We start from the raw sequence: 20,518 nt of genomic DNA, 5'->3' as shown, positions 1-20,518 counted from the left end.
GATTCTCTAAGGGAGCAATTTTATCCCTAACTATCCTTTTGCTATTAATATAACTGTAGAAATCCTTCGGATTTATTTTCACTTTACTTGCCAAAGCAACCTTGTATCTGCTTTTGGCTTTTCTAATTTCTTTCTTAAGATTCTTCTTACATTCTTTATATTCCTCGAGCACCTCATTTACTCTATGCTGCCTATATTTATTGTAGATAACTCTCTTTTTCCTAATCAAATTTCCAATATTCCTTGAAAACCATGGATCTCAAACTTTTAACCTTTCCTTTCAACCTAACAGGAACATAAAGATTCTGTACCCTCAAAATTTCACCTTTAAATGACCTCCATTTCTTTATTACATCCTTCCCATAAAACAAATTGTCCCAATCCACTCTTTCTGAATACTTTTGCATCTCCTCAAACTTAGCCTTTCTTCAATCAAAAATCTCAACCCTGTGTCCAGACCAATCCTTCTCCATAATTATATTGAAAATAATGGCATTGTGATCACTGGACCCAAAGTGCTCCCCAACACATACCTCCATCACCTGACCTATTTCATTCCGTAACAGAAGATCCAACACTGCCCCTTCTCTAGTTGGCACCCCTTTGCATTGCTGCAAAAAAACTATACTGCACACATTTTACAAACTCCAAACCATCCATCACTTTTACAGTATGGGCTTCCCAGTCTATGTGTGGAAAATTAAAATCTCCCACAATCACAACCCTGTGCTTACTACAAATATCTGCTATCTCCTTGTAAATTTGCTCCTCCAATTCTCGCTCCCCATTAGGTGGTCTATAATACACCCCTATAAGTGTTACTACACCTTTCCCATTCCTCAATTCCACCCAAATAGTCTCCCTAGACGAGCCCTCTAATCTATCCAGCCAGAGCACCGCTGTAATATTTTCTCTGACAAGCAACGCAACACCTCCCCATCTTGTCCCTCTGATTCTATCACACCTGAAGCAACGAAATCCAGGAATATTTAGTTGCCAATCACACACCTCCTGCAACCATGTTTCACTAATAGCTACAACATCCTATTTCCAGGTATCAATCCATGCTCGAAGCTTATTCACCTTTCTTACAATGCTCCTAGCATTACAATAAATGCATTTAAGAAATTGTCCACCTCTTCCTCTCCGTTGATCTCGAACAGTACAAAGAACTTTACTGTCTACTTTTTTTTCCTTCTGCCATACATCTGTTCCTACACTGGTACCCCTCACCCCCCCCCCCCCTCCATATATAGTTTAAATCCACCGGAGCCTCTCTAGCAAACCTACCTGCAAGAATATTTGTCCCCCTCCAGTTCAGATGTAAACCGTCCTGAAGGAACAGGTCCCACTTTCCCTGGAAAACTGCCCAATTATCTATAAATCTGGAGCCCTCCCTCCTGCACCATGTCTTCAGCCACATGTTGATCTGCACTATCTTACTAGCTGCAGTTCCCTAACATGGTTTGTCAGGAGCTGCAGCTGGATGCACCTTCTACAGGTGTAGTCATCAGGGACAATTGTCCTGCGCTGACTTCCCACATACTGCAAACAGAGCACTCAACTGCCCTAACTGCTGTTTCCATTACCTGCTCCCAAGCTAATTAGATTAATTAAAGAAGCTTACCCGGCCTTACCTCAGCTGGAGTGAAGCTCGTACTAGTTCCGCTATGTCCATTCTTTAGCTCCTTCATGGATACCCTGTAACTCTCTAGAGCCCTAACTGATCATTGCTTTCCAAACCTTAAGTAAACTTTTTTTTCCTCCTCTTGGCTAAATGTTCCATCACTTTTATCAATCATGATTCCTTCATTCTCAATACTTACCAACAATGGCCCATATCTCTCTATATTTTTGCTAATCATGTACTTGTACAATTATCTGCTAAATATTGTAATACAGCTTCAAGCAGCTTGTTTCATGTACCCAACAGTCTCCATGAAAAAAGTTTTTTTCTTGAGGTTCCTTTTAAAACTTTTCTCTCTCACCTTAAACCTGTAATGTGTAGTGTTAAAATGCCATTCCCTGGGGAAAAGAAAACTGACCATCCGTGTTATCTATATCTTTAATGATTATATATTCTTCTACAGGGTCAGCCCTCAACCTCAATGCTCCAGGGAAAATAGACATAGGCTATCCAGTCTGTTTTGACAACTCAAGCTCTCCAAGCCTGGTAACATCATTGCAAATCTTTGCTGCACCGTTTCTAGCTTCAGACACCCTTCCTACAGTGGCAGGATCAGAACTGTGCACAGTTCTCCAAGAGTTATCTTACTACTGACTTGTACAGTCATGTCATCAGATCCCAACTGTAGTACTCAATACCTGACTGATGAAACCAGATGTTACCGCTCCTTCTTCACCATCCTGTGGATGTAACTGCTACTGGATGATAGTCATTGAGGCAGGTTACCATGTTCTAACCATGTCGGCCACCAGTATGAGTCAAGCCTGCTTGTAAAAGGTAGATACCTCAGATTGCCGAAGCGAGAGCTCAAAGTTATCAGTGAACACTCCAGCCAGTTGATCAGTGAACACTCCAGCCAGGTACTTGGCCGGTTACCACATCTGGGCCAGACGCTTTCCAGGGGTTCAATCTCCTGGAGGTTGCTGTCATGTTGGCCTCAAAGACTGAAATCACAGGGTTATTGGGGGCTGTGGGAGCTTGTGAAAGTCCTCCATGTTTTGTCGGTCAAATTTAGCATAGCAGGCACTGAACTCATCTGGGAGTGAAATTTAGTTATATACGTTGCTTGGTTTTACTTTGTAGGAGGTGATGGCAGTCAAGCCCTGCCATAGCAGTCTGGTCTGAAATTGCCACTTCGCATGTGAGACAGCTTTCCAGGAAGTGGTAACTGGACCTCTTGTATTTCACTTGATTGGCATAACACGTCAACTGAAAGCATCCTGACTGGCTGCATCACTGCTTCATATGGGATCTGTACTTCACTCAATCACAGGACTCTGCAGAGAGTGGTGCGAACAACGTAGCACATCTGCAGATGTGAACATCCCACTATTTAGGTCGTTTACAGAGACAGGTGCATAAAAAGCGCCCAAAGGATAATTGGGGTCCCAAGTCACTCGAACCACTAACTGGTCCAGCTACTGCCATCTGGGAAATGTTACCGCAGCACTAAAACCAGGACCAACAGGCTCTGGGACAGCTTCTACCACCAGACCATCAGACATTAATTCACGCTGATATGATTGTATTTCTATGCTATATTGACTGTCCTGTTGTACATATTATTTATTACAAAGTACTATATATTTTCATTGCTACCATGATGGAGGAGGTACAAGAACCTTTAGTTTCGTGAACAGCTTCTTCCTCTCCCACATCAGATTTCTAAATGGACAATTACCATCAGGTCAGAGATACAGAAGCCTGAAGGCACACACTCAGCGATTCAGGTACAGCTTCTTCCCCTCTGCCATCCAATTCCTAAATAAACATTGAAGCTTTGGACACTGCCTCACTTGTTTTAATATACAGTATTTCTGTTTTTGCACATTTTTAAATAGTCTGTAACGTTCTCCTTCGGGTGTAACGAACGCCGAATTTAACGTCCGGATAAACCACAGTCAATGAAAACCAGATCGCAGTAAGATTAACCATTTACTGTTCACTCTTCACATTAACATATGGTGAAAACTGTTGATAAAACAATACGAGATTGATACAGTATTTGTTCCTTCCTTAATATCACATTTCAAGTGTAAATACTTGCAAAGGTGACTATAACTACATTACACTAAGGTGCAGTATACAGGGAGAGTTTACCTGCTCCATTGACTACTTTAAATACACTTCCATGCAAACTATCCGCGACTCTTTAACTAACGAAAGCATAAACATTATCTACCGTCGTTACTTCTAACAGGATCGGCATTAACATCTTAGTTCAATATATCGATTATCTATTAACTTACAGCGTTGCTCTCACTGTGATTTCTCATGCCTGCAAAACAACTTCTGCTCAGGTGAGCCTCGTGGAAAGCCCCCACCCTCGCGCTAATTTCAAACCGGTGTTTTCCCACAAGACGCGGCGAAACCGGATGTGACGTAATCGCATGCCGATATATTTTACATGCAATGAATACACTTTAAACACTTCTAATGGTAACTAGAAAATACTATTGAATGAATTACTAAGCGAAAATATTATAAACTAAATAACTGTCGTAAAGACAGCACACTCCCCGCTTGACCTTCGTAAGGTCACAATGAGCAGAGTACAAAACTTAGTCTCTTAATCAGTCATTGGGTAGAAGTAGAATAACTTCTGTAACTGGCCTTTGGTAAAGTTTCACATCGCCTTGGTCGGTAGTCTTCAATTCGATCTTCCTGACATGTCCATCCCCGCTAGGGAATGTAGCAGTGATTCTGGCCGTTGGCCAGCTGTTGCGGGTGGCTTGCTTGTCCCTGAGCAGGACTAAGTCTCCAACTTGAAGATTCCTTCGGGGTTCTGTCCACTTTGTCTCTGTTGCAACAAAGGTAGATATTTTTGTCTCCAGCGAGGCCAGAACTGATTTGCCAGAACCTGGACTTGTCTCCATTGCTTTGTGTACAAATCCTTGTCTGAGAAGTCTCCTGGTGGAGGAGGTGCTCCTGCCTTCTGCGTAAGGAGCGTTGATGGCGAAAGTATAAAGGGGTTTTCTGGGTCAGAAGACACAGGTAGGAATGATTGTGCGTTTATAATGGCTGTGACCTGTGCCATTAGGATGCACAGTACCTCGTGGGCCAATCGGGTGCGTTGCTGCATCTCAGGTTTCCTTTTCTGGGTTTTCCGTGAGGACGTGAACTGTTTGACTGCCTGCTCTTTGTTATCTGGTGAGCGCTGGCGTGGTTCTCTGAAAGGCAATGGGGCAACCCCATTATTTGCTTCATCTCTGAAGACCTTGGTGTCTTTGGGTTTTAAAGAAATGGTATCTTGAGCTGATTGTGCAAGTTTGTTTCCGTGCTCGGTTTGAACAAAAACTGACTGACCTAGCGTCTCGTCGGTTACTTTACGCTTGGTAATGTCTTGTTGTGCTTCTTTAGGGTACACCTCAGTGAGGCAGATCTTGGAACAAGAACGGCTTGACTGAGTTTGACTGCAAACTTCTGTACAGTTCGAGCTGACAATTGTTGTCCTGGAGTGAACCTCTCCCTCCCCGCCGTCCTGTTGTGGGGGTGAAGGAGCGTTGTCGGTTCTTTCATTCTTGACTTCATCACGGAGCCGTGAGGGTAAATTTCCTTCCTCGTATGGATGTGATGCAATCGTGACTCTCTGAGGTTCCTCATAGCTGGGGAAGTTATCGAATAGGTATGGAGAGGGGAGACGAGCCTGCCTGTCTATTTGAGATCGTACATAGTCGCTTGTGCGTTCCAGTCTGGTCCTTTCTAAAGTAGATCTTGCTGCGGTCAGATCACGCGACCCTTCAGCTTCTTTTATGTACTTTGCTTCCGCCATGGCAGCTTCTTCTTCTCTTTCTCGCTGCAGCACTTGCAACTCTGTCGATATTTTTGTCATTTCCAACTGGGTTTCGGCTTCTCTGGCGGCCTCTTCTCTTTGTCTGGCAGCCTCTTCGGCTTCTCTGGCAGCCCTTTCTTTCTGGATTTCGGCTTCTCTGGCGGCCCTTTCTTTCTGGATTTCGGCTTCTCTGGCAGCCTGTTCTCTTTGGATTTCGGCTTCTCTGGCAGCCTCTTCTCTTTGTCTGGCGGCCCTTTCGGCTTCTCTGGCGGCCCTTTCTTTCTGGATTTCGGCTTCTCTGGTGGCCAGTTTCATTGTCAAAACTGCTTCTTGTCTGGCGTAACGCAGTAGCACCTTGGCGGCTTCTGCCTTTCTGGCAGCCCTTTCGGCTTCTTGTTTGGCGTAACGCAGTCGCACCTTGGCGGCTTCTGCCTTGGCTCTTGCCTGGGTGGACTTACTTGATGTCGGCTTACCGCCCTTGTCGCTGGGCGGCGTCGACTTGATGCTGGATTGAGCTGACATTGCAGCACTTGAAACACCTGATAATGCCGCTTTTTCACTGTAACGTTCTCCTTCGGGTGTAACGAACGCCGAATTTAACGTCCGGATAAACCACAGCCAATGAAAACCAGATCGCAGTAAGATTAACCATTTACTGTTCACTCTTCACATTAACATATGGTGAAAACTGTTGATAAAACAATACGAGATTGATACAGTATTTGTTCCTTCCTTAATATCACATTTCAAGTGTAAATACTTGCAAAAGTGACTATAACTACATTACACTAAGGTGCAGTATACAGGGAGAGTTTACCTGCTCCATTGACTACTTTAAATACACTTCCATGCAAACTATCCGCGACTCTTTAACTAACGAAAGCATAAACATTATCTACCGTCGTTACTTCTAACAGGATCGGCATTAACATCTTAGTTCAATATATCGATTATCTATTAACTTACAGCGTTGGTCTCACTGTGATTTCTCATGCCTGCAAAACTGCTTCTGCTCAGGTGAGCCTCGTGGAAAGCCCCCACCCTCGCGCTAATTTCAAACCGGTGTTTTCCCACAAGACGCGGCGAAACCGGATGTGACGTAATCGCATGCCGATATATTTTACATGCAATGAATACACTTTAAACACTTCTAATGGTAACTAGAAAATACTATTGAATGAATTACTAAGCGAAAATATTATAAACTAAATAACTGTCGTAAAGACAGCACATAGTCTATTCAATATATGTAATTGATTTACTTGTTTATTAATATTTTTTCTCTCTCTCTGCTACATTATGTATTGCATTGAACTGCTGCTGCTAAGTTAACAAATTTCACGTCAAATGCCGGTAATAATAAACCTGATTCTGATGAATCTATGAATTCACTACTTTTTTCATGGCGTTTTAATTTTTTTTATAAATACTTATTGTAATTTAGGTTTGATATCATTATGTATTGCATTGTACTGCCGCATACCAAATTTCATGACAGATGCCAGTGATATTAAACCTGATTTTGATCGTATGTACACAAAAGCGAAAATCTGCAGATGCTGGAAATCCAAGTAACACACACAAAGTACTGGAGGAACTCAGCAGGCCAGGCAGCATCTATGGAATGGAGTACAATCGAACTTTCGTGCCGAGACCCATCAGCAGTACTGGTGCATAAGGGTCTCAGCCCGAAACGTCAACTGTACTCCTTTCCATAGGTGCTGCCTCGTCCATGAGTTCCTCCGGCATTGTGTGTGTGTGTTTGATAGTATGTGCATTTGAAGTCAGAAGTTTACATTGTTATGATCCAGCAACAATAAATATATAATTGAGACAAGTTTTTATAACAAATAAAACGTTTATTAAACACTGTGTAAAGATGGTATGCTCTTTTTTCTGTGTTACTGTTGGGAAAGGGTTTCTTTGTTTTGTTAAAAGCAGGAATGTTTCTTTGTTGCGAGAGAGTGCTGGGAGAATTGTATTCCTTTGTAAACCAAATGGGGATTAATGTTCTTTCTTCTGAGTTTGTAAGCTTTTGTTGACGGGCTTTTGGGCAGATCGGCGCGAGGGGGTCGAGAGAGAGGACGCAATGCTGTAAGCTTGGGCGAGGAACGGACTCCAAGCGGGGGTCCGAGGCCCGGAGGTACTCCGAGGAGGGGGGATGAAGCTAGATGTGCTTGGTTGACCACTTCGGAGGGTCCTGAGCTGCGAGTCGAGGAGTTCGGAGGGGATCGAATGGTGGCCAGAAGACTTCAGTAATTGAGCTCCAACGGTTGTGCACGAAGTGGTTTGGACTTTGATAAGTTTGACACCTTTTCTTTATTTTTTCTCTTCATATATACTGTATCGTTATTAATCATTTCCTTCTAGTAACCTTTATAAATTGTACTCATTTAATCGCTTATGGTGTACTGTCTGTTTTTGGGCGAGGCGAGGACATCACACAGCATCCACACCAGCTGATTACCCAGTTTGGCGGGGTCGAAGGCTGCTCCCCCTAGACGATAACGAGCTGAGCGAGCCTGAGGCGACCCAGGGGGTTACATTGTGGGGGCTCGTCCGGGATTGATTTCTGTGGAGGCTGTGTGATCGCCCTCTTTAAATTGTGTCTGCGGCGAAGAGCTGGTGTGCCTTTGTGGGTGTGCGATTGCTGGTTATCACTGTGTGTTTGTTGGGTGGGGTGGCTGCTGTTGGTAGCCTGGAAGTCGTTGTTCGAGTTCCGACTAGTGCTGACGAAATGGTGGTGGGACCATGGACTGTCCGTACTGTTTGGAGAGTGAGGAGTGACAGGTTGGGATGTTTCAGCAGTGGTGAGCTCCACCCGGTTATTGGAATAATGTCCAGCCCTAAAGGGGCGGAGGCGTGGGCGGAGCGGACCCCTCAGTTGTTGGGTGAGTAGCAGTCCTTGGCTGAGGGAAAGCGACAGGGACTGGGTGAAAGTTTGAGTAGGTGGGCTGGTGACTTTGTTAGAACTGTCGGGCGCAATTACCTCGAAGTGACCGCTGCCAGTTCTGGAAAAGTGTGGGAAAATGCGTGTGGTTCGACTAGAAGTCAAATGCTGCAGCTGGGGGGCTTATCATATCCGTGGCAGGAGATTGGTGGAAAGTTTTTAGGGTATCCCGTTTGCCTGGGGGGGGGGCAGATAAATTGCTTGTGGTGCCAAGGGGATCTGTCAAGGGGATCAGTTGTTCCGTTGATTTGAGAGGTGTCGGGAAACTTAGAGGAGGCCCAGTGGGGGAACGGCTTGGGGTCTCTGGGGGAGCAAGTTCCCAGCAATGTACCAAGGAACTCCCGAAAGGAACAGACTCTATTCCTGAAGGCTTAGAGGGGCCACGCGCACAGGTGTTGTTACGGATGGATGGAAGTCAAGTTAAAGCCATCCTTGGCACCGGGGCGCTGGTTAAGTCGCTGTACAGTTTGTTTTATAACCGTTATTGGAAGCATTTACCCTTGACGACATTGAGGACACTGGAGATTCGGGGTACCAGTGCCGGTGATTATCCAGACGACGGTTGTTGGTCAGTGAAAATGGAGTTTTTAGAGGCAAATGTGGAGGAGACTGAGGTTCGTGAATCGTTAATGCTGATGTGTCCGGACACTGTTGAGACGGGCAGCGTTTCTGTTCTAGAGAGAACCAATATCCTGCTGGTGCACTTGGGGGCCTGCCCAGAGGAGGCAGGTGAGCGCTGTTTGGAGGCATTGTTGATGCACCCAGAGTTTCGAGCTGCTTGTGCGGACGTGTGTAGCAGCATTGGGCTGATACCGAATTCAATCAAGAGCCAGTGGTGGTACGGCCTGGGTGAAGTATTTGAGGGTGAGACCCTCTTAGTGGACGCTGTGAAATACCACGAGGGAGGGGAGTTGACCGCTGAAGACACCTCGGAGAGAGAGAGATTGCGGCCACTGGCCCCTGAAGCTGTGGAAGACGTAGGCAGCTTGTGTGTGGATTATATTGCGCTGAAAAGGCGCACTGTCAGTGACCAGAATATGGCCCTGAGGTACGAAGAGGCGATGGCCTATCTGAGTGGTGCAATGTGGTTTATGGTGCTGGATCTGAGGAGTTGCCAGATCCCGATGAGTGGGGCCGACAAGGAGAAGACGGCCATTATAAATTCCCTAGGAGTCTTCGGGTCCGAAGATTCCACAGGGCATGTCTGGAGCCCTTGCAACCTTCCTGCGGGGCAGGTGGAAGACCATAGGGGATGTGGAAGTGTTTGGAGTTTTCTTGTATGTGGATGATCTTTTGGTATTTGGACTTGCCTCAGGAGAATATGAAGTGAGTTCATTGCAGGAGCGGCTGAGAATTACAGAGTTAAACTGTTTTCTGGACACGTGCCAGGGCTGGCGAAGGTCACAGCTCGTGAGTGACTGTCTCTACAGAATCAAGTTTGAAATGAAGACGGAGAGACTGGAGAAAGTGATCTGGAACCTTTCGGAAGACTTACAAGTTGGAGAGAATGAAGAAAGTTGTCTGACTGGGGGCAATAGCAAACTGAGAGCCTGGAGAGGGAAGTTTGCGGAGGTGAAGAAATTACAGACAAGTCTCAGAAGAGAGAAGCGGAAGCTTGAAGGGAACCTGAAGATGAACATCGACAGTTCAAATGAAGTGCAAAACCTGAAAGTTGATCTGGAAGAAGTCATGAGGAAGAAAAAGCTGGAGCAAAGTGCAGTGAATACTGAACAGGAGGCTGAAGAGACTGCGGGAGCAGTGCAGGCCACGTGTTTCCGTTTGGAGAAGATCAAACAGCAGCTACCGATCACAGAACTGAGGAAGAATACAGATTCGATCGATGATGTGCTGGATGTGTGGTACATGCTGCCTTTTGCTGACTTTCCCTCGATTGAGGAAGAGACCTTTGGCCCTTCTCCCATTGAGTCAGGTGTAGCGGGGAGGGTTAGCTGTGTGCAGTGTGGGGCATGAGTGAGAGGTTGAGAGAAGAGTTGGTAGTGGGCCCAAGGTATCCCTAGTTGTGTCCGAGCCTGAAGGGTTTAGGTGAGGGGGTACGGAGGTCTCAGAAGGGTTAGGGAACTCCCAGATAGTTGGCCTAAGTAGCGCCCGAGGAACAGGGTGTGAGGTTTACTGTGTGGGGAGGAGATGTCACTGTTTGTGCTTGGGTTACAGTGTGTTGGCAGGAAAGGTGGCGAGTTATTTAATAGTTATGAGGACATGACTTTTATTTGATGGGGGGAGAGCGTAAAGGGGGTTTCTTCTTTTTTCTTTGTTACTGTTGGGAAAGGGTTTCTTTGTTTTGTTAAAAGCAGGAATGTTTCTTTGTTGCGAGAGAGTGCTGGGAGAATTGTATTCCTGTGTAAACCAAATGGGGATTAATGTTCTTTCTTCTGAGTCTGTAAGCTTTTGTTGACGGGCTTTTGGGCAGATCGGCGCGAGGGGGTCGAGAGAGAGGACGCAATGCTGTAAGCTGGGTGAGGAACGGACCCCAAGCGGGGGTCCGAGGCCCGGAGGTACTCTGAGGAGGGGGGATGAAGCTAGATGTGCTTGGTTGACCACTTCGGAGGGTCCTGAGCTGCGAGTCGAGGAGTTCGGAGGGGATCGAATGGTGGCCAGAAGACTTCAGTAATTGAGCTCCAACGGTTGTGCACGAAGTGGTTTGGACTTTGATAAGTTTGGCGCCTTTTCTTTATTTTTTCTCTTCATATATACTGTATCGTTATTAATCACTTCGTTCTAGTAACCTTTATAAATTGTACTCATTTAATCGCTTATAGTGTACTGTCTGTTTTTGGGTGAGGCGAGGACATCACACAGCATCCACACCAGCTGATTACCCAGTTTGGCGGGGCCGAAGGCTGCTCCTCCTAGACGATAACGAGCTGAGCGAGCCTGAGGCAACCCAGGGGGTTACAACTGCTACAGAAAACCCAAAAGTAGACAAATGACTAACTTAACTGGAAGTCGTCTGCTGTGCGGTAGCTTGAGCAGTTCTTAAAGCGATAATGCAAAAACAATTCTTAGAAGTAGTAATGCGAAAATCCAAAGTTTACACAGACGCTTGGGAGACTTTTCTTGAAATAATTTAAGTTCTCCTTCATGGCATTACTGCTGATCCCAGTCAAAGTATGCTTTGATCAAAGGATTTACGATGAAGAAAATGAAACGGCTTAAAGGCACTGACCTTTCCTTGGTGAAACTCTGCATCCAACTCTTTCTGCTCTTTTGGCAAAGCAGGAGTTAACATGGACACACATTACTAATTCCTCGAAAATTAAGTAAAGGTCGAACCTGTTTCACCATCAACACCAACTTTCCCGATCCTTCGGGAGTTCCAAACTTCGATGAATCTTCACTCTCTGCTGAACTGGCAGTATTGTAGCAAAACAGCCAGCAACAACCTTTGAGACTTATGTCAGAAAGTAAAACTCCACTTTTAAATGAAACTGCGTCATAACATCGAAATACGCAGCAACATGGAGTCACTGAACAAATTCAACCATGAACTGCCCCCGTCAAGGGACGGGGTTCTCCTTTTATACCCTGTAGAAAAAAACTATCACATAACCTCTCACTGGCAGGAAAATAATGTCACTCCACCATCACAAGACCATTATCTCATGTCCAGCATGGCCTCAATTACATCATGATCACGTGACAGGTAAAAGATACCCACTGGTACGTGACAACATACACCTTAGCCAAATACATTTAAACTCACGTTTTTCACAATTCCTGACATTTAATCCTGGAAAACATTCCCTGTCTTAGGTCAGTTAGGATCTTTATTTTAAGAATGTGAAATGTCAGAATAATAGTAGTGAGAATGATTTATTTCAGCTTTTATTTCTTTCATCACATTCCCAGTGGGTTAGAAGTTTACATACACTTTGTTAGAATTTGGTAGCATTGCCGTTAAATTGTTTAACTTAGATCAAACGTTTTGAGTAGCATTCCACAAGCTTCTCACAATAAGTTGCCGGAATTTTGTTCCATTCCTCCAGACAGAACTGGTGTAACTGAGTCAGGTTTGTAGGCCTCCTTGCTCGCACACGCTTTTTCAGTTCTGCTCACAAATTTTCCATCGGACTGAGGTCAGGGCATTGTGATGGCCACTCCAATACCATGACTTTGTTGTCCTTAAGGAATTTTGCCACAACTTTGGAGGGATGCTTGGGGCCATTGTCCTTTTGGAAGACCCACTTGCAACAGAGCTTTAACTTCCTGGCTGATGTCTTGAAATGTTGCTTCAATATATCCACATCAATTTCCTTCCTCGTGATGAAATCTATTTTGTGAAGTGCACCAGTCCCTCCTGCAGCAAAGCACCCCCAACAACAGGATGTTGCCACTCCCATGCTTCGAGGTTGGGATGCTTGCAAGCCTCAACCTTTTTCCTGAAAGGCTGATCAGCAAGGAAGAAGCCGGACTCTCACCCCTATCTCACTTACTTTACAGTTTCCAATCTGCTTTGAAACCTCACTTTAAATATGATATTTTTTACTGTGAGTATGAGGGGTGCCAAAGATACTAAAAATGATGCTCCTGCATCCTTGGATTCTATAATGGATTTGCTTCGAAAACACAGGAAAGAGTCTTTCGACGAGTTCCAACAACTTAGATCTGAATTTAAACTAATGGATTCTATTCAAAAAACCTTAACCAAGCATGGTAAATGAATAGAACAGAATGAAGAAAGTCTGACGATTTTGAATGCAAGAATGGATGACCTGCAAAAGCTTTGTGAAAAGAAATTTAAATCTAATGAGAAATTAAGACAAAAGATTATCGATTTAGAAAACAGAAGAAGAAGAAATAACCTACGAATTCTAGGTCTTAAAGAGTTAACGAAAGGTGATCAGCCTACTGAATTCTTTGCAAGCCTTTTGGAACAATTATTTCCTAAAATCTTACCGTTTGCACCTATGAGCGATTGAGCTCATATATTGCCCATCCCAAGTCCACCTCTGGGAGCCGAGCCCAGATCAATTATAATTTGTTTTCATGAATTTCAAACAAAGAATCATTTATTTCGTGAATCTTGTTGAAGAGGAATGATTGACTACAAGGGTCAGAAGATCAGGATTGTCGAGGAGTTTTCAACCAAGGTCATGAATGAACATGCTAAATTCAAAGAGGTTATGTCGGAACTTTTTAACAAAGGTTTAAAGCCGTCGCTTTGTTATGCTTCTTGTCTTACAATCACTCTGCAAGATGGTTCTAAAGAATGGTTTCGCTCGAGTGAAGCAGCCCAGGATTTTTTTTTAAAACAATGGATTGACTACTTAGTATCTTGTTATATGAATAATAGCTTCTCATACTTCTGGTGAACATTCATAGCTAAACTTCCCTGTGATTTAAATTCTTTACTTAGAGAATAAGGTTTTAATGAGTTAATACCGAGTGTGATTATATGTTATGAATTTTGGTAAGTTTTTTATTATTTCATACACTTTTCTCGAGGCTTTTTTCTTCAATTTGGCTTAGTTTGGCTATTTTTCATTCCATTGTTTTGAAACTGTAATAATTAATCTATTTGTGCTCTTGTTATGAGGGTTAAATTTTTTTGTTGACCGTTATTTAGTCTGGCAAGAATACAGTTGACCTCGGAATTAATTAGGAGTCAAATCAGCAGGTTGTTTTGGGAGGGTGATGTCATTAGCGGTAGCTGCCAGCTTTCTTTTGGCTGGCTTTCTGACTTTGGGAGGGGAAGGGGTGTGTCTTTTTCTGGGAGCTGTTTTGGGATGTTAGCCAAATCTGTTGCTTGCTTACCCTATTTCAAGGCTTATTGTTTGGTTTTAATGCTCATTTTACGGTTATTACTTTAATTTCTCTATTAAAAAGTATTAATAATGGGTCATACTATTAACTTACTCAGTCCTAACGTGAAAAGATTAAATCACCCTGTGAAGCAGAATAAGATTTTTGCCTAGATTAAAAAAACTTAAGACCCCAATTATTTTGTTCTACAAGAAACACATGTATGCAATTATGACAATGAATATCTTTTCAGTGGATGGAAAGGACTACATTTTTACTCCTCTTTCCAGGCTAAGTCTCGAGATGTTTCAATTTTTATGGATAATACAGTTCCCTTTGTCCAACATAGTGTCTAATACTAATGGGGGTTTTGTCATAGTCTCAGGAAAATTAGATAATAAATTAATGGTACTTGCCAATCTGTATGCTCCAAATAGATAATCCAGGATTTATTTTTTTTTTCGTTTCTGCCAGATTTGAGCCTTTACTCATTGGTGATGGGAAGAGATTTTAATTTGTTGGTTAGATCCAGTTTCAGGTAGGTCATCCTTTAGAACAGCGACACTTAACAAATCAGCTTTATTTATTCAATCTTATTTAATGAAATGCACTATCGTTGACATAATGTTGTTTCTTACATCCACTAGATAGGGAGTATTCATTTTTTCTTCACATGCCCATCATACGTATTCCAGGATTGATTACTTTTTTATTGATAGTCAAATGAGTCCTTTAGTTCGATTCTGTGAATATAAAGAAATTGCTGTTTCAGATTATGCTCCAGTACTTTTATCTTTAAATCTCTCTGGTCTTCCTCAAATAAATAGATCTTGGCATTTTAATTTAACTTTGTTATCTGATAAAAATTTCTTAAAATTCCTGGAGAGACAAATCATTCATTTTTTTTGAAGAGAATACTTTGGAAGAGACCTTCTTATATGGGATGCCTTTACGGCTTTTATTAGAGGTTGAATTATCTCCTATACTGCAAGTGTCAAGAAAATAGCTAATAAAGAGGGAACTGAGTTGGCTAATCAATTAAAACAATTAGACCAAAAATATGCCTTGGCTCCAGATCCTGCTTTATATAAAAGGCATGTTGAAATTCAAACTAAATATAATCTTCTTTTAACATATTCAATTGAAACTCAACTTTTAAAAGATAGAAGTCAACTTTATATCCAGAGAGACAAAACAGGTAAATTGTTGGCTAACCAATTAAAAATCTTTATAGCTAAAAGACAAATTAAAGAGATTTGTGAAGCCAAAGGTGATAGGACAACTGACCATTTAGAAATAAACAATATTTCTAAAGAATTTTATTCTAATCCTTATAGTTCTGACCCTCCCAAAGATAACACTGTAATAAATATTTTTTTTGAACAATAAAACATTCCTACACTTTCTGTTAGTAACCAAAAACAGTTGGATCAACCTATTTTGTATGAGGAAATTGCCGAGGCTGTATGTTCCTTGCACTCAGGGAAAACTCCGGATCTTGATGGATTTTCTGCAGAATTATATAAGGTTTTTTCCTCACTGCTTATACCTAATTTATGTGCAGTTTTTTTGGACTCCTTTAAGTTGGGTAGGTTGCCACAATATTTTTTATGAAGCTTCTATTTCACTTATCCTTATGAAGAATAAGAACCCACGCTCCTCATGCAGACCAATTTCTTTACTTACTGTTGATACTAAAGTCCTATCTAAAGCTCTGGCTCGTAGGATTGAAAATATTCTACCATCTATCATCTCTGATGATCAGATGGGATTTATTAAAAATCAATATTCCCACTTTAATATTTATCATTTATTAAATGTTATTTATTCCCCTTCTAAGGAGATGTCAGAATGTGCAATTTCTTTGGTTACTGTGAAGGCTTTTGATCGGGTTCAATGGAATTATTTAATTTTGGGCCCCATTTTATTCAATGGATTAAATTACTTTATCTATCTCCTTCTGCTTGAGTCCTTACTAATTTTGAGTATTCCAAACCTTATAAACTTCAATATGGAACTAGACAAGGTTGTCCCCTGAGCCCTTTGCTCTTTGATTTGGCTTTAGAACCCTTAGCCATTGCTTTTTGAGAATCTAATGATGTTACTGGTATTCTAATGAGAGGGACTATTCATGAAGTTTCATTTTATGCTGATGACCTCTTGCTTTTTATTTCTAATGTCGAGACTTCACTACCTCCTGTGCTTTCTTTACTTTCTTGTTTTAGCCAGTTTTCAGGATAAAAACTGAATTTACATAAAGTGAACTATTTCCACTGAATTTAAAGAGCAAATACGAGGAAATCTGCAGATGCTGGAAATTCAAACAACACACACAAAATGCTGGTGGAACACAGCAGGCTAAGCAGCATCTATAAGGAGAAGCACTGTCGACGTTTCAGGCCGAGACCCTTCATCAGGACTAACTGAAAGGAAAGATAGTAAGGGAATTTAAAGTAGTGGGGAGAGGGGGAAATGCAAAATGATAGGAGAAGACCGAAGGGGGTGGGATGAAGCTAAGAGCTGGAAAGGTGATTGGCGAAAGTGATACAGAGCTGGAGAAGGGAAATGATCATGGGACGGGAGGCCTCAAGAGAAGAGGGGGGGGGAAGCACCAGCGGGAGATGGAGAACAGGCAGAGTGATGGGCAGAGACAGAGAAAAAAAACAAACTAAATATGTCAGGGATGGGATAAGAAGGGGACGAGGGGCATTAATGGAAGTTAGATAAGTCAAAGTTGATGCCATCAGGTTGGAGGCAACCCAGCCGGTATATAAGGTGTTGTTCCACCAACCTGAGTTTCCATTCACATTGACAGGAGAGGAGGCCATGGAAAGACACATCAGAATGGGAATGGGATGTGGAATTAAAATGTGTGGCCACTGGGAGATCCTGCTTTCCACTGAATAAATTGTTACCAATTAATACTAACCCTCCTTTCAAATTTGTAAGAAATCTATTTACCTACTTGGGCGTAACAATAACCAAGAATTATAAGTATCTATTTAATGAAAATGTTCTTACCTTCCTGAATTTTGCAAAAATGACATTATCAAACTGGTAGCCTTTTTCGTTATTCTTGATTAGCCGAATCAACTCTATTAAAATGAACATTTTACCTAAATTTATACACCTTTTTCAGGCATTACCTGTTTTTATTCTTAAATATTTTTTGACTCTCAATTGTATTATATCTTCTTATATATGAAAAAAACAAACATTCTTGACGAAAGAAAATTCATCTTCAAAAATCTAAGAAGAATGAAGGTTTAGCTTTACCAAATTTTAGGCTTTATTATTGGGATATATTATATTATCCATGAGCACTGTCCGATATGGGTTTCTTTGGAAGCTAAGTCTGTTAATAAATTTTCTATCATTTCTCTTCTCAGATCCACACTCCCTTTATCTTTTAGTAAACTAACTGAAAATTTGGTAGTTAAACATACTTTGAGGATCGGGGTACAATTTAGGAAATTATTTGGTCTGTTGAAATTTTCTTTATCTAGTCCCAGTTGTTCTAACTTTTTTTAAACCTTTACTTTATCGTCAGCAAACAATTGATACTAGAGTACAATCATCAGAGATATTTGATTCTGCACTTCACACTCCCTAGAGTACAAATCGAAGTAAATATAATAAAAATTTAAATTATAAATCATAATTAGAAATAGAAAAGGGAAAGTAAGGTAGTGCAAAAAAAAACCGAGATACAGGTCCGGATATTTGGAAGGTACAACCCAGATCTGGGTCAGGATCCGTTCAGTAGTCTATCACAGTTGGAAAGAAGCTATTCCCAAATCTGGCAATACAAGTCTTCAAGCTCCTGAACCTTCTCCCAGAGAGGGAAGAGGGACAAATAGTGTATTGGCTGGGTGGGTCGTGTCCTTGATTATCCTGACAGCACTGCTCCGACAGAGTGCGATGTAAAGTGAATCCAAGGATGGAAGATTGGTTTGTGCGATGTACTGGGCTATGTTCATCATCTTCTGCAGCTTCTTCCGGTCTTCCATACCAGGTTGTGATGCACCCTAGAAGTATACTTTCTACGGTGCATCTATAAAAATTAGTGAGGGTTTTAGGGGACAGGCCAAATTTCTTCAGCTTTCTCAGGAAGTAAAGGTACTGGTGAGCCTTTGATGACCAATCCAGTTATTAAAGAATGGGATCGATTGGGTATTAAATGCTTCCAGGATTTGTTTGTTGGAGGAAGTCTTCTTTCGTTTGAGCAAATGTCAGCTAAATACAGTTTACCCAAGACTCATTTGTTTCGTTATTTATGAATTAGAGACTTTCTGCGTTCTCAACTATATACATTTCCTGTAAGTTCCGATAAGGACTTATTAGATGTAATTTTTAATTTGAAACCTTTTTATAATGGTTCAATATCCAATATTTATGGTATGTTGCTAGGAATGAGAAACAATCCTATAGACAAAATTAAAAATCTTTGGGAACAAGATTTAAAGACTTCAATTTCTGAGGAAACTTGTGTACAATGTCCTGTGTATGTTACTCAAAATGGGTTTTTTGGTTTGTTAAGAGTAGGAATGCTTCTTTGTCTGATAAGTGTTTCTCTCGCAATTGTTTTGCTTTATACTTGTTGATATGGTAATTGTATTCATTTGTTAACCAATGGGGAATGTTATTTTGTCTTGTGAGGCTGGGAACTTGGGGGAGGGGTTTTTCGCAGGCTTTTGGTAGAGAGCCGGGAGGAAGACGTCGAGGAAGGTGGACGTGCGCTGCATTGCTCGGAAGACCACCGGGCGTGGTCCTAGGTGCGAAGACGTGGAGGTCGGAGGCAAGCGATGAGGGGTCGAATGGTTCGATGTTTGAGCTCCAACGATGTGCACTAAACTGACTGAACTTTGATAAGTTGGCGCCTTTTTTTTTCGCTTGCATATATATTGTATTGCCTAATACTCTTTTAATTTTAGTAAACTCTTTAAAGTGTATTTCATAACAGTATTTGTTGTGGGTTTGATACTGTGGGCGGCGCGAGGTATAAACTCGATTCTCACAGCACCTGCGTGTACGGGAGGTGGGATTGGTGTGTGGCTGGATCTCGTTTTCCCCTAGACATATACCAGCCTGTTGGGCAAGTGTTACACTTGGAATGAAATTTTTAAATTGGTTAACACTTCATCATTATGTGCCCGTCATTCCTTCTTACAATTTAAAGTGGTTCATAGGGCTCACGTATCTAGAGATAAGCTATCTCACTTTTATTCGGATATATCTCCTTTCTGTGATAGATGTAGTAATGGAGAAGCTCCATTAATTCACATGGTTTGGACATGTCCAAGTCTTGAAAGATACTAGAAGGAAGTAATCCAAACTTTCTCGGTACTATTCAAGGTAAACTTTAAGCCTAACCCTTTGACCACATTATTTGGCATTGTTGGAGGAAAAGACTTTATTTTGGAGTCACTTGATTTGCATATTTTGGCTTTTATTTCTCTTATAGCTAGGAGGGAGCTCTTGTTTAAATGAAAGGACACTGTTCCGCCTACTCATGCTCAATGGTTACGGGATGTTAGGTCATGCTTAAATTTAGAAAAGATCTGTTGTTCATTTTTTGTATCTAGCCAAGACTTTTATATATCATGAGGAGCATTCTTGAGTTATTTTCAAAACCTCTGATTTGTTGCAAAAGTACAGATGGTGGCTAATAATATTTTATAAAATGATTAGGGCTTTTCCCACTTTTTTCTTGCTTTTCTTAACAGCTCTGATTTTGGTAGTGGGTTTAGATTTTTTATAACAAAATTATATTTCAATATTATGATCTAATTTTTATGAATGCAGGGTTTTTCGATTGTAACTATTTTTAACACAATGCATTTGCTATTATTTTATTTTTTTTCTTTTTACTTACATATCTTCTTGTACTCTATTATTCTATGTAGAAACTAATATGGAGCAAGGAAGAAGCCACTGCTCCAAAACCGCCATAAAAAAGCCACACTGCAGTTTGCAAATGCATATGGGGCAAAGATCTTACTTTTTGGAGAATTTTTTGGCCATAATGACCATCGGAGGAAAAAGGGTCAAGACATCAGTAGTTCAGACACGTCCCCATGGTCTTTTTTGGTACAGGGACGATGGTGGATAATTTGAAACAGGAGGGCACTCCACACTGGGAAAGGGAGAGATTAAAAATGTCGGTAAACACACCTGCAGTTGTGCTGAGTAAATTCTGAGTACCCGCCCTGGGATGCCGTCCGGTCCTGCAGCCTTGCGACGAGCCACTCGTTGGAAACATCTGCGGCCCTCAGCTTCAGAGATGACCAGGTTGCAGCGGTGGCTTAAGACATCGAACCGAGCGGAAAAGCGATTCCCTACTCACCTC

General features: G+C 41.8%; 1 protein-coding gene across 1 annotated transcript; it reads right to left on the bottom strand.

Moving 5' to 3' along the window:
- Positions 1-3,524: 3,524 nt before the first annotated feature.
- On the bottom strand, positions 3,525-20,485 carry LOC132380938 (plectin-like). The gene is made up of 3 exons (XM_059949916.1): positions 20,344-20,485; positions 14,808-14,912; positions 3,525-6,147 (listed from the first exon to the last, which is right to left on the bottom strand). Exon 3 carries the CDS (start codon positions 5,979-5,981, stop codon positions 4,440-4,442), a length of 1,542 nt encoding a protein of 513 aa, XP_059805899.1. The 5' UTR covers positions 5,982-6,147; positions 14,808-14,912; positions 20,344-20,485; the 3' UTR covers positions 3,525-4,439.
- Between the last annotated feature and the right edge of the window lie 33 nt (positions 20,486-20,518).

This window comes from Hypanus sabinus, chromosome 25 (genome assembly GCF_030144855.1).
Source record: "Hypanus sabinus isolate sHypSab1 chromosome 25, sHypSab1.hap1, whole genome shotgun sequence".
Taxonomy (NCBI): Eukaryota; Metazoa; Chordata; class Chondrichthyes; order Myliobatiformes; family Dasyatidae; genus Hypanus; species Hypanus sabinus.
Note: the sequence above shows the minus strand (reverse complement) of the source record. Positions and strands in the feature narration are given on the sequence as shown.

Excerpts from the sequence above, each read along its gene's own strand:
- LOC132380938 (XM_059949916.1), bottom strand. The coding sequence starts at position 5,981 with ATGTCAGCTCAATCCAGCATCAAGTCGACGCCGCCCAGCGACAAGGGC.